General features: G+C 44.3%; 1 protein-coding gene across 1 annotated transcript in view; it reads left to right on the top strand.

Moving 5' to 3' along the window:
• Positions 1-791: 791 nt before the first annotated feature.
• LOC146867274 (neuromedin-U receptor 1-like) overlaps positions 792-14,857 on the top strand; it is a 74,110-nt gene continuing 60,044 nt past the window's right edge. The window contains exon 1 of the mRNA XM_085614878.1: positions 792-2,076. Within this exon, the coding sequence (XP_085471004.1) occupies positions 1,194-2,076 (883 nt within the window). The 5' untranslated portion in view covers positions 792-1,193. The remainder of the gene's footprint in view (positions 2,077-14,857) is intronic.

The raw sequence follows: 14,857 nt of genomic DNA, 5'->3' as shown, positions 1-14,857 counted from the left end.
ACGTGCAGTTATAAACCAGCTCATTTTGCATTGCCAGTGCTTGTTTCTCCTTTTTATGCCTTTCTCTCGCTCTTGCTGTGGGTCAAAATCTGATGATGGAAAATGTATACTAGTGCCCCAGAATTAGTGTCAGTGCCCACCACTAGCAGCCTCCTTCTCAAATTATGCACTGTATGTATCTATGCAAGGATATGTATTTATAAAGCTCACAATCCTAGCTTCAAAGCAGTGGAGTGTTTCTTCATCGGATTTAGGGCAAATATAGTTTATTCTGAGCTTTTTCTCTGTTCAAATGTCCTCACTTATGAAAAATAATGTGCAATACCCTCCTCAATATGTTTAATAAATTATCTCTCCATTGTTTGTTATGGAAATTTCATCACATGTACTTAATTATTGATACCTACTAAATTTTTGTATAAAGTACTTCATCCTCACCATCATCTTTGTAAATTCATACTATTAAAATTTAATTTTCCGTAATTTCAGATAATGTCAAGCCAATTGGACCTTTGACCTGTGAAAATAATTCTGACTCAAGGCCATCAAGCTCATCGTGAAGAAAAAATAATTTCTTCTGTTTGGCGACACATTTGAGAACGAAAAGAAAGAGAAACCATCATACTTTTAAATACAGCAAAATGGATTATCCAATGTATTATCAAATATAACACTGTATTTTTTTAATAATGCAGAAATAATGGCTTAGAGCCCCTAAAGGAGTATATTGTATCCTACATTATTTGAAACATTTGTATCATTTTAGTAACATTAATCCCGAAAATTATAGAATTTTTAAACGATTGGCTCTAAATCAAGTGCCGCTCACTTGTTTTTAGAAGTATTCCTGATGGAAGATATTAGTCATGTAGATAGATGGGCCCTGTAATTTTGCACTGTTGTCCATGTGTATGACATTTCAAGCTTAAGACATCTGGACTTTGAAATGATATCACCATGAGCAGTTGCTTAATTAATGTACTATGGGTGTGATTTCTGCAACAATTGGTGGTTTGCCATCAACATCTCTGTATTGTGAGATTAGTGCAAAGTTGAGGTACACTATTGTAAGAATCTCCCAGGAATGCAACTAATTCAGGCATATTTTAACAACGATGGACATCAACACCCGTTAAAAAATCACTTGTGTGTGGATACAAGGCAAACCATCTTGCCAGGATTGATTTGTCGTCATGACTGCGGTCCAGCAGGAAGACCTTTTCCAGATATGTTCTGAAGATCTTCAACTAGATACCTGCAACTGGACCTTCAGTAACGAGACTTGGAACGGTACCCCGAATCAGAGCAGAACCAGGGTGATCCAAAAACTACTCTTTAGGATCTTGGGACCCAAAACGTCCTCCTTCATTCTCCCAATATCTTTGACTTATCTCTTTATATTTGTGACGGGTGTCGCTGGCAATCTTCTCACTTGCACTGTCATCGCTAAACACCGGAAAATGAGGACGCCAACCAACCTATATCTATTTAGCTTGGCCATTTCTGACCTTCTAGTGCTGGTTTTTGGAATGCCATTGGAAACATATGAGATGTGGCAGAATTACCCATTTCCTTTAGGAGAAGGGGGATGCTACTTCAAGACATTTTTGTTTGAGACTGTGTGTTTTGCCTCTGTCTTAAACGTGACTGCCCTCAGTGTGGAGAGATACATTGCGGTGGTGCACCCTTTGAAGACTAAAGATGTGATGACCAACACTCATGCCCGAAGGGTGATCAGTGCAGTATGGCTGACATCATTTTTGTGCGCTATTCCAAATACCTCACTTCATGGAATCTACTACATCTATTTGCCATCGCTGGAGAAAATCGAGGAGTCTGCCACATGCAGCATGCTCAAGCCCAAGTGGATGTACAACCTTGTAATTCAGATCACCACAGTGTTTTTCTACTTTGTGCCGGTCACGATAATTACTGTCCTGTATCTGTTAATTGGCTGCCGGTTAACAAAGGAGAGGAAGTTTCCGATTGGTAGACTTGGCAAAAACTGCAACAGCAATACAAGCTGGAAAATTCATCTAGAGAGTGGAAGGAGAAGGCAAATCACCAAGATGCTGTGTAAGTACCATGATTACTTCTCTCTCTACCGCATCTGCTTTGTTTGAGAACGTGAGAACCATAGAGCTTAAATACTTGCCTTGTAATGTTTTTAGTAGAAACATATATTAGTTTGTTGTGTTAAAACATGAGTAGATGTATGTTTGTGGCAAATCGGCTGACTTTTGAACTTTACAACTTGGGCTCTTTAATCAATCCCGTTTTTCACTCTCAGCAGACAAAATGTAATTTTGGTGCCTGATAACTTAATCTCGCTGTGCCAGAAAACACAATTGTGTAATGGAATTAAAAACACAATCATATATACACCAGAAAAGTTTACTTGCACAATATGGGAATTAATGTCCCAATTCCCAATTTTAATTTCCTAATCCTCGATGTCACCAGGAAGTGTCTGTAAATCTATCACACACACACAGGCACGCGCGTGCACACACGCACAGACGCACATGCTTCACAGATCCTTGCAACAGTACAGTCATATCTAAAGTTCTCATTTCAACTAGACCCGCAGTATATGAAATACCTATTATAAGTATGAATACATTGGTACCAGCTTTCAACGAAAAGGCGAAGCCTAAATCTGAAACAGAAATCTAAGGAGATTACGCGCAAAGAAAGGGGTGCAAATGAAAATGTAGTTTTCCTCTTAATCATCCTACTCAACTCATGTCTTACTTATACAAGTTGATGCTACTTGTTATTGTTGCTTCTTACAGTGCTTTACAGATGTCTCAGAAATGTTCTTCTATTGTCATTTCTGCCCTCATCTGCTGGTAATAGAACTAAATAAACTCTCTTCCTGCTTGCCATATTCTACTGCCCTACTCCCATTGTTGATAGACCACAATATCAAGGGGAGTGGAAGTGACATCAAGCATCCTTTGATCTTCATTGACCTCCATAATTCTTTAACCTCCAGGGTGACTCCTTGTCCCATCCTATCTGTTTTTTTCTGAGTGGCTAAAGTAAGGCAAGAAGTGGAAACTACAGAAAGTTAACAGCACTTTTAGAGCCCTGTTTACATTCTGTTCTCTTCAGTAGAAGTCATGTCCCTGAGACTGTGAGTAGAAAGAGGAGTGCCGAGGGTAGCAGAGGACAAGATCATATTTTGCAACCGTTACCCCAGACTATTTCTAATTGATCTGTGTGCATCATTTAATCAGAGAGGAAGATGTTTATGAGAATAGGCACTTAGGGCCTGATTTAGATTTCGGCAGATGGGTTACTCCGTCACAATGGTAACGGATATCCCGTCCCCTGAAATCTAAATCCCATAGGAAATAATGGCATTTAGATTTCGGCGGACGGGATATCTGGTTACTCCAACACTGTTGTGTTGGAGTAACCCCTCCACCGAAATCTAAATCAGGCTTTTAATATAGGTTAGCTGTTTCTGTCCTATATACTCTAGGCACATGAGGGTTCTGGGCACTGCCATATGAGTTTACGCAATGCATAAAATCATTCACATTTTTGGAACAGCAGTGTATTTAGTTGACATCTTATAAGGAGATGTACGTTCACCAGCCTATTTGTAAAGCGCGAACATATCACCCCCCTTAAGTGTTTCAAAGTGCTGGGGATCATCAGGGAGATTAAGTGAGTAATTGCCCAGAGTCCCATGATGCTGAGCTGAGCTTCTGCTGGCACCAGGGATTGAACCGTGAACCCCGCACTCTGGAGTCAGCCGCTCTGGCTGCTGTGTCACACCTCTCCCTCCCTCAGGTCGAGTGGGAGGTTGTTGCACAGACTAAAGACTTGCACAATTTTCCTGTCACTTTCAGCTTCTTGAACAAAGGAATCTTCATTGGTGCATTTTTCCTAGAAGGCCATCAGTATGCAGAGAAATTGGAGGCATTTGTTGGTAATCAATCAATGAACAAGACAGAGGAAGTCATTTAGATGTTCGCGGATGCCAAGCATCCACCAGCGAGCAAACTCTCTACGTGTCAGGTCTCTTGATTATTTGCTGTTCAGAAATCAATCCACACTTTGAGGATAGATTTGGAAAGCAAAAAATATATATTTTAGAGTGGGAGAAAAAAACATGGTGCAATTTCATCATTCAATAATGAGGAAAGTACACTTACGACGCTAGTGAACACATTTTCATCACAGAGAATCCCGCCAGTCAGGCATTGATCTCTAAATATGGTAGACAGTACTCCATGGCGTGAGTGTAGGACAGGTCCTCTTCGGTCCTGACGGTAGTTGGGCCAGTCGCCAGGGTATAAGTAATCCCAGAGAAGTGATGGAGAGTAAAATATTTTTGATTTGGATCAGGTATGAGAGAAATTGTCCACCAAAATCATGTAGACATTGAGTACATTGCATTAGATTGTTACGGAGTCCTAGGTAAACACTACCGGCATAGTCAATAGAAAACAAGATCATGGCCACATGGATTGAACTTTGTGTGGAAATATTAGGAGTGGAAATCTGATATGTAAATATTTAGGGTAAAAACAACCCTATGTTAATCACCCTGCCAAGCTTACGTCCCAAGGAAAGAGCCATTATTTCTGGACTCCTAAGGTCTTCACATGATATTCTGGAGGTGTACAACTATATTTATGTTTAGTACGAATGTCCAGACCCACCTGAATGCAATCAAAATACTAAATTTAATCACTTGTACTACATGTAAAATTATCATGCTCCCATAAATGCATATGTTCACTTCTAGATGTTTTTAGACAGCATACTGAAGATGTATTAAAGTAGGTGTCCAATGGCAATGCTATTTAGATTGATTCACCAGTTAGTGTTCTTTGGAGGTTTTTACACTGTGATAGCTGCTTGGTAGTTTCTTCAGCATTGCAGCCCTTTGTCTACTCCGATTCCAGAGGCGTGCCTGAGTGATGTATGAACATATGCCAAACAGGTCTCTTTAAAGCTGCTAGTGCAAGTGGAGGGATGGAATATTTATGATGTGTAGCCGATGCTTACAGGGGCACCAGTCTCCAGTCTGTCTCTGGATGCCTGGTTATTTGGTCAGCATGATGGGTTGTATGCTCCATATATTTAGTAATAGAGTGTTTCTAGACAAATGGCTTTTCTTATTGGACATATCATGTAATTATTAGCTACATAATTTGAGCAGGAAGTGCCATTACCAACACACCTTCAAACAGAGAGCATGTATTATGGGCTTTGGAATTTATTGCCATTGTTTGGTTGTCGTGAAGTCTTGCCAAAACAATCTCACAAATTTTCTGAGGGGTGGATTTAGTTGCAACTTACAGATTGGTCAGTTTTTGTCCTGTGGAAGCAGCATCTAAGATCCACACTTATGAGAGGATTTGAGCAAGCCCCTGGAGTAAAGACCATTAGAGGAATGCTGAGCAACCTACAGAAACTTGCCAACCAAATCTATGGGATTGTAGAAGCCTCGAGGGACATGAGCTGCTAGTTATTCTAGAAAAGATTCTTGGGAAGGAACATGCAACCTTCAGTCATTCTTTATGTTTAAGTGCAGGTAGTATGACTCAAAATACCAAATGTTTGAGAGTTCGTCAGCTGTTCCTCCAAACAGATGAATCTTACACTACACATAATAATCATAGGAGTGTGTTAGCAGAAAGTTTATCAAGGACATTCTGAACCAGGGAATGACAGAACCTACAGAACAGTTTGCATGCCTCGTGCTGAAACTGGTTAAAATTGCAGGACCAGATGGAGAACAAAGTGCCCCAAATAACATCACCAAGATGAGATGAAAATGGTGGTGACAGGAGATGTGAGGTATAATCCAGAAGGCATGGTGAGCTATGTTCCTGAAATCATGTGATCATTGGTCAGGACATGATACAGATGGGCGCATGAGTAATGGAGATGAGACATCGGAAGGATGGAGAGCTTTGTTCAAAAGATGAAGGGGTGGTTTTGCTTGAATTACAATTAGTGCATGATGTACTTTCCCACTACTAATAGGGTTCTTTAATATTATATCCTTTGCTCTGCATTACTTCTAGGATCTAGGACCATATTTTCTTGAAGCTAAATGTGTGCCTTATGATCACTTCCACTGCTCCGTGACAATTAGTGAAAGGTTTAAAACGGCTAATGTGGGTGGTTTAGGTTTCTTAATTACACCTGCCAAGCTATGGAATTATCTACATGATACATGTATCAAGACCCCCTTGCTGCAGCATTTGATCAGCCCTTTCATTGCCTCTCTCTCATTTTATGTAGATCATTGACTTTATGTAGTTCAGTGGCTCGCAGCATTTCCATTCTCCACAGCCTCTCAAACATCACAGAGGTTTTCTCATTGCTGTCCTCTTGGCACCAGGTTCTACAATAACATTGGTCTCTTTATTTTCAGTCTCTTTCAATTCATACATTTCATTGGAATGTCGGATATTGACCTCAATGGTTTGTTAGAAAAAATGAACATTCTTATTTTACTCTCTGCAACTTTAATAGTATCAGTTGAGTCGCTCTAATCGCTTGCCTTAATGGATTCCGATGAGTTGATTGCTTCCACCCTCTTATGTATGTGGTCTCATATCCTTATAAGGAGTAACTCTCTGTGCTGGAGTCCACATCATCAGACTATTTCAATAGATCTCTAGATATTTTATTTTTCATTTTCACAAAAACCATTGGCATCTCTCTCATTGCCCCTGTTGGCTGCTTTAAAGTTTAGTCGATCCCATTACTGTATAGACTTTAAATCCTGAGAGATTTCATTGGAGTTTCTACTTGCCTGCCCCTATGCTTTCATTAATTTCAATTTTGTTGTCTGTGGGCCAAAAAAAGAAACAGAGTATGTATTGATGATTGTCTGCCTCACACTTTCCTACAATGCATTGAACCTTTTAGTAACAGTCTGGCCCACCACACACATTTCATTAGAATTTCTTTAACAGACGAAATGTCTTACTTCAAACCCCTGATCTGATACTCACATTTATTTATTTCATTTTATGCTATTTTAGTGAAGATCATTTTGTAAAGAGCACAAAAGCCAGGAATGAGCATCAGAGTCCGTTACAGAAATAAAAATTAAAAGTAGTTATTATACAATTTATATGGATACATCGCATAAGATACAAATATTCAATGATTGAGAAAAGGATGAATATAGCAAGATGTTACATAACAGTCAGTGAAATAATTCCATGGACAAGATAGACTAAGGTTAAAGGTATATTTTATAGTATAATTGCAGCAGACATGGAGAATCAAAGTCAAAGTCAAAATAAGCTTTAATCAATTTAGTACTAGAATCTTAAAAGCATATAAACACAATATATCAGATTAAAAGTTTAAAATAGAGATACGTAATAAGTGCAAACAGCGGCAAAGTATATCAATTCATGTTGGAATAACAGGGTCATTGCAGATATACAAAAAATTCCAATGATTAATCACTGAAAATAAATAGGTAGACATGACAGGATTTTTGATTGTAAAAACAAATACAGGGTGAAGTCGTGCAAATTTATATTCACGCAGACAGGGTAATAAAATACTCTTCTTCAAGGCTTTATAAAATTTACCTAAAAAGACTGTTTGCATGCTATTTTTTTTATCTGACAAGTTGTCACAAGGACACTTAACAAGTGTCTTAGACCAATCATTTACAGTCAGAAAAGTAATAATTTGGTGGAATGTATCCAACCTAAAACATGTTAAAATAAATCGATGTCTGGCATTCTGCACAAAGTTAAGATATGGTTGTATGTTGTGGGCAACCATCATCATTTGATTTTAAAGAACACAGGGTTTTATAAGCTTTGTGCTCAATCTAAGATCCTCAATCAAGGCCTGTTTCAAATCTTTTCTGCTTTGTTAGCTCTGATGTTTTGGGGAAATAAAGTACTCTGGATGCCCTTAATCAGAACACAAGTTTTTAATATAATTTAGGTAAGGGATTTGTACAAAAAGAATGATTGAAAACAATCCCCGATCTCACGATTGACTATAGTATTGTCTGAAGCCCAAATTATATACCAAAGGAGGGTTGGCTGAATTCTTTCGACATCTGTTAAGAAAGATACCCCCAGTTCTGAGTAACAGACAACTGAGAAACAGCTCTGAGGAACTGACCAGAGGTTCCTGAGAAAGGAATTTTCCACAAGTTGGAGAGGTTGCGGTCGTTGTACCCCATTCACCAGTCCCATATAAGGTGGTCGACAAACACATAGCCGTTTAGCTGGCTAACATTTCCTTAGGTGGCTTCTTACCTAATTTTGTTGCAAAGTTGGAGAGTGCTGTAATGGCTTTCATAAAATATAATTTTTGTCAAATAAAATGCCCAAATAAGAAAAGGATGAAGTAAAAATATTCTTAGTCTTCTCAATCATAAAATCATGGGATTTCTGATATCTCCTCTCACATTTCATTAAATATGTTTTACCTAGATTCACTAAAAGCCTTAATTTCTGCATATAATCTGCAAAACAAGAAAGTAGCTGTTGCAAGACCCAGGGTGTGCAGGCCTCGAGAATGGAATTGTCCATATATAGGAGAGCCAGAATCAGATGATGGGCGATTTGAGGGAGAACAGTGCAATTATCTACTAAAACTTTGCCTAAACTATTAATGTATAGGATGAACAGAAAGGGGCCAATAATGCACCCCTGTCTGACTCCCCTTTCTACACTAAAAGGATGGGTGCATTTCCCCCCAAAGCCATATTGGACCCTGGCCTTACTCCTCGAATACAACTCCCTTAGGAACTGAATTATGTGTGGGTCCACGCCAAGCTCAGTCATGATGGTCCACAGCTTGTCATGCATAACGCAATCAAATATGCTAGATAAGTCAGCAAATGCTAAAACATATTACTCAGCTTAATCTTTGTATACTTTCCAACTAAAAGATTTAGGTTAAGTCCTTGTTCTATTGTCCAGAGACCACTACGGGAACCATATTGTAGGTCACATAAAATCTCATTGGTTGCATCCCAATATGCTAATCAATGCAAGATACGGCCTAAGACTTTCCACAGTGAGTCAAGCAATGAGATTGGGCGATAGGAAGCCGGTAAGGAACTATCCCCCTTCTTATAATTAGGAACAATAAGTGACTCTGCCCATTTGCTCAAGAAGCCTGTAAAGGGCCCCAAAGAAGAACATTTGTCTTGAAGAGGTCCATGGGAATACCTTCAGGGCCTGGTCCTTTCTCATCATTACTAGCCATAGGGTCCTATTGACCTCCTCTAAAGTAAATGTGAGACTAGAGATACTACTAGGGGGTTCTACAGTAGCAGCTTCCAACATCATAGTGTACAATCTCTGCTGATATCTTGTTTGGATTTGAATAAATATTTCTAAAATGAGTCATCCACTCTGCTTCAGTAATAGCAATCTCCAGTCTTGGGATGGTCTCTTCTCTCATGTAAGGGCTATTGATCAAGCACCAAAATGTTGAACTATCTTTATAGAAACTCGCTTTGAGGAGGGATTCCCATGCTTTGTCCTTTAAGTCTTTTTTCCTCCGCTTCAAGGCTTATCTATATTTGTGTCTCCTCACCTGCACTTCCTGTGTGCACCTTGGGGTTTTATGAAGGGCTTCCTTAAGACATTTGTGAGCCTTGGTGCAAATGGAGTCGAACCACCCTTGTCTATTACGGATACGCCGTTGCCTAGTAGCAGATAACTTCCTTAATCCCTTTTATTATGATGTGGAAGGCCTTAATAGTGTGTTGTCTAGACATTTTTCAATAGCCTTTCTGTATGTGGAAACCAGCCTTTCCAAAAAGTCGTTGGAATTGATCTGCTACCAAGAGAGAGCGAGACAATTGTGTGGCAATCTCTATATTGTCAACTAGACATGATGTAACAGTCTTAACTTGAGTAATCAAATTATTATGATTAAAAGTTGCGCTTTGTGCATAGTGATCACTCAGAGAGATATTGTGTGTGGTAAAATTAGATATCAATGAAGAGTGCCTGTAGGAGGATGATATCTAATCAATATTGATATTTTCCCCTATACCATTAAAAGTACACTTAAAACCAGCACATGGGACATAAAGTTTATTGCAAAAGGCAAGATAGTATTTAAATAAAATTGTATTTAATTTTGCACCATTACCACTCTGAGTGAAGTGGGATAAAACACATTCTACCGATGTCCATCAAACCACAGATCTTATTCGAAATCTAAACGCAAAAATAAATATTAAAATACCGCCCCAAAGTGTAATAGCATCCTTTGTACTGCCCATACAACTAGACTCAAGATCAAGGACAAGCTGATCAAGAACAGTCAGAAGTTCACTCGTCGGGCATTCTTATAAAAATTAACCATCACACATTAAAGAGGGGAAAAATGTCAATGATAACTAATTGAAAATAGTGTGAGGTTGTCATGCTGGATACATTGCAGAAAGGCAGATAATTAGAGATATAGACGGGTGCAATCACCCTTTGCTCTACTTTGGTTCATGCCAGGTAGGTCGCTCCCCCCCCCCCTGCTGCAGCTCCTCCCTGAGTGTCTCTGTGTTGTTTTTTTGCTCCTCAGTGCCCCCGCTGCCCTCTTGCTTTCTGTGCCCCGTTCCTGTGTGCCTTTCTCTCCTCTGTGCCCCCGCTGCCCACTTGCTCTCTGTGCCCCGTTCCTGTGTGCTTTTCTCTCCTCTGTGCCCCCGCTGCCCACTTGCTCTCTGTGTCCCGTTCCTGTGTGCCTTTTTCTCCTCTGTGCCCCCGCTGCCCACTTGCCTTCTGTGCCCCCTGTTGTGCCCGCTCGCGCCGCTCTCGTTCCCGCTGCTACATCCCCTGCGGCCCCGCCCCCTATGCCCATTCGCTACCCCCTGCCACCCACCTCCCGCCTCCCAGCTGCTCCTCCCCCCACCTCCCCTTAAATGGCAGTGAGTAGAGCGACCCTTGACCTTGCCAGGTAGGTCGCTCCCCTCCCGCTGCAGCTCCACCTGCTCCCTGAGTGTCTCTGTGTTTTTTTTTTGCTCCTCTGTGCCCCCTGTTGTGCCCGCTCGCGCCGCTCCCGCCGCTGCATCCCCTGCAGCCACGCCCCCCCGTGCCCATTCGCTACCCCCTGCCACCTACAACCCAGCTGCTCCCCCCACCTCCCCTTAAATGGCGGCCGCACAGCGGGTGCGCCGCTAGCGCGCCAAAGGCACACCTAAGGCAAGCCCATCTGCGCCCGTCCGCGCCTGGACCGCGCCCAGTGCCAGAACCCCTGGCCCCCGCACCAGCCATGAAGACCGCCTCCGATACGATGCTAGCACCCTCATCGCTCTCAACCCAGGGCGAACCCCCACCTGCTGCAGGGCCACCCCGAAATGCACCCACGGCCCCTTCGCCTGCCAGAACTGCAGTTTCTCCTGCATCACAGACGCAGAGACACCCGCCACGACAATACACAACCAGCTCCGATGTATCCTGATCAACACCCACTCCGCACGCAAACACGCCGTCGAGCTTTGGGACCTACTCGGCACCGCATCTCCAGACTTCGCCTTCCTGACCGAGACCTGGATGAACGAAGCCTCCTCTCCAGACATCGCCATAGCCATCCCCGACGGATACAAGATCGCCCGCAGAGACCGTATCAATGGAGTCGGAGGAGGAATCGCCATCGTCCACAAGAAGACCATCAGGGTCCCAACAAACACCGACGACACTCTCATCACCGCCGAACACATGCACTTCCAGATCCACACGGACCCCAAGACCACCCTAAGAGGCAACCTCGTCTACAGACCACCCGGACCCCAACCACAATTCTGCGACGCCATCGCCGACTTCATCAGCACGCACGCACTGACCTCCACCGACTACATCCTCCTCGGAGACCTGAACTTCCATCTGGAGAACAACAACAACAGCAACTCCTCCACCCTGATAGACAACCTCGCCAACCTCGGACTGAAACAGCTCGTCACGACGCCGACCCACATCGCCGGACTCATGCTCGACGCCATCTTCTCCTCAAGCCCACACGTCTCCTTCAGCCACGTCTCCGAACCCACCTGGACCGACCACCACTGCATCCACTTCACCTTCCGGAAACCTGTCGCACATCACCGCACCCTACAGACCCCCCGTCGCTGCTGGGGCAAAATCACTGATGTACAACTACAGACAAATCTCGCACTCAACCCACCGAACAACCCCTCCAACCCCGACGATGGTGCGCACACCCTCAGATGATGGATGGACGACTGCGCTAAACACCTTAGCCCCGCTGAAAAAACAAACCCTCAAAGACACAAGCAAGAGAGCCAACTGGTTCACCCCGGGACTCCTAGCATGAAAGCGCACCTGCCGGAAGTTGGAGAACATATGTCACAGCGAGAAGTCGCCGGGCAGCCGCGCAGCCCACAAAGACGCAATCCGCAACCACCACCACCTCATCAGGACTGCCAAGAGGACCTCCCTCAAAGACCGCCTCGACAACAATGCACACAACAGCAAGGAGCTCTTCAACTTCGTGAAGGAACTCTCCAACCCCAGCTCCAACGCCAACGACATCCCGCCGTCGCAAGCCCTATGCGACTCTCTCGCCACCATCTTCCACCGCAAGATCGCCAACATCCACAATAGCTTCAACCCCCGGACGACCCTAAAAGGCCCCAACACGCCGGAACCACCACACCCCACCGACCACGACCCCCTGACAACCTGGGCCAACATGAGCATCGAAGACACAATCAAGACCATGAGCACAATCCACTCCGGCTCGCCGTCTGACCCTTTTCCACACCACATCTTCAACAAAGCTGGCAGCTCCATCGCACCCCACCTACGCAACATCATCAACCTCTCCTTCGAGACCCCGACCTTCCCTGAGAGCTGGAAACACGCAGAGATCAACGCCCTACTGAAGAAACCCAAGGTGGACCCGAGCGAACTGAAAAACTTCCGGCCCATCTCCCTGCTTCCGTTCCCAGCTAAGGTCATCGAGAAGATAGTCAACATCCAGCTCACCTGCTACCTCGAAGACAACAGCATCCTGGACCCCTCCCAGTCAGAATTCCGCAGCAACCACAGCACCGAGACCGCCCTCATCGCTGCCACAGACGACATCAGGATCCTACTGGAAAACGGTGAGACGGCGGCCCTCATCCTCCTGGACCTCTTCGCCGCCTTCGACACCATCTGCCACCGCACACTACGCACACGACTCCACGAATCCGAGACAAGGCCCTGGACTGGACCTCCTCCTTCCTCTCTGGAGTCCGCCTCCCCCCTTTCCGATCCGAAGCCTCCGAGATCATCTGCGGCGTCCCACAGGGTTCCTCCCTCAGCCAGACGCTGTTCAACGTCTACATGGCGCCTCTCACATGCATCGCCCGACAGCACGACCTCAACATAATCTCCTACGCCGACGACACACAACTGATCCTCTCCCTCACCAAGGACACCCTCACCGCCAAATCCAACCTCCACCAGGGAATGGAGGCCGTCGCCGACTGGATGGAGGATAGCCGCCTTAAGCTGAACACAGACAAGACAGAGATCCTCATCCTCAGACCCAACCCCTTTGCATGGGACAACTCCTGGTGGCCCGCATCGCTGGGGACTCCCCCCGCACCCACCAACCACGCACACAACCTGGAAGTCATCCTCGACTCGAAACTCACCATGACCAAACAAGTCAACGCTGTCTCCTCCACCTGCTTCAAAACCCTCCGTATGCTCCGCAAGATCTGCAGATGGATCCCGATAGACACAAGGAAAACAGTCACCCAGGCCCTAGTCAGCAGCAGACTCGACTACGGAAACGCCCTCTACGCCGGAGCCCCGACCAAGCTCATCAACAGACTGCAAAGAATCCAGAATGCCTCTGCACGCCTGATCCTCGATGTCCCGCGCCGCGACCACATCACCCCCACCTGAGGAACCTGCACTGGCTCCCTGTCGACAAAAGAATCTCCTTCAAGCTCCTGATCCACACACACAAGGCACTCCACAAGACCGGCCCAGTCTATCTCAACAGTCGACTCTCCTTCTACGTACCCAACAGGAAACACCGCTCCGCAGACCTCTCCCTGGCTACCGTCCCACGCAGCCGTAGAACCAGAGCCGGAGGCAAATCCTTCTCCCACTGCGCCACCAAGACCTGGAACACCCTCCCCCTCATCCTACAACAAACCGAAGACCTTCTAACCTTCAGGAGACAACTCAAGACCTGGCTGTTCGACCAGTAGCAACAGCACCCCCCCCCCCCACCCTCAGCGCCTTCAAACCCTTGCGGGTATGTAGTGTACTTTACAAATTATTTGATTGATTGGTTGATTGATTGACACTGCTGATACATGGATGTTTCTATAGCCATTGATGTGTATAAGCTCAAGAGACCAGGTCTCCTCAAGGCATAAAAATTGAAATGTATTTACAAAATCCACTCATTCTGGAATGCTGACATTTCCACGTAATCCTGCCACATTCCAAAATAAAATACTGATGGGCGATTGTTTGAAATTAGTCTTGGAGCATGAGTTTAATGTACAACAATCAGCCAAGTTATTTACAGTAGAAAGAATAGGGGAACTAAACCTGTTGTGGAACTCATCTGGTTATAATAAGGAGAATGGTGAAGTCCCTCCATTCATATGACACCATTGATGGTTGGAATAACAGCCGGAGATGGATCTACTCCAAGTCAGTCGACCCCATCTAATGGTGCTAGTCTATCAAGGCGGTTGTAAGTTGGAATGGCATAATGCAATGCAGGGATTTAACTAAATGGTGGAGATGGCCTAATAGGCGTTTTTTGACTGCTGGCAAAAATGGAGGCTGATAGAAGTAGCCAAGCGGTAGAACTGACATTTGGTGTGACTACACGATGGCAGATCTGGCACTGT

The sequence above is a fragment of the Triturus cristatus genome, chromosome 1_2 (genome assembly GCF_964204655.1).
Source record: "Triturus cristatus chromosome 1_2, aTriCri1.1, whole genome shotgun sequence".
Lineage (NCBI taxonomy): Eukaryota > Metazoa > Chordata > Amphibia > Caudata > Salamandridae > Triturus > Triturus cristatus.
The sequence above is the reverse complement of the archived record's forward strand: the minus strand, read 5'-3'. Positions and strand labels throughout refer to the sequence as shown.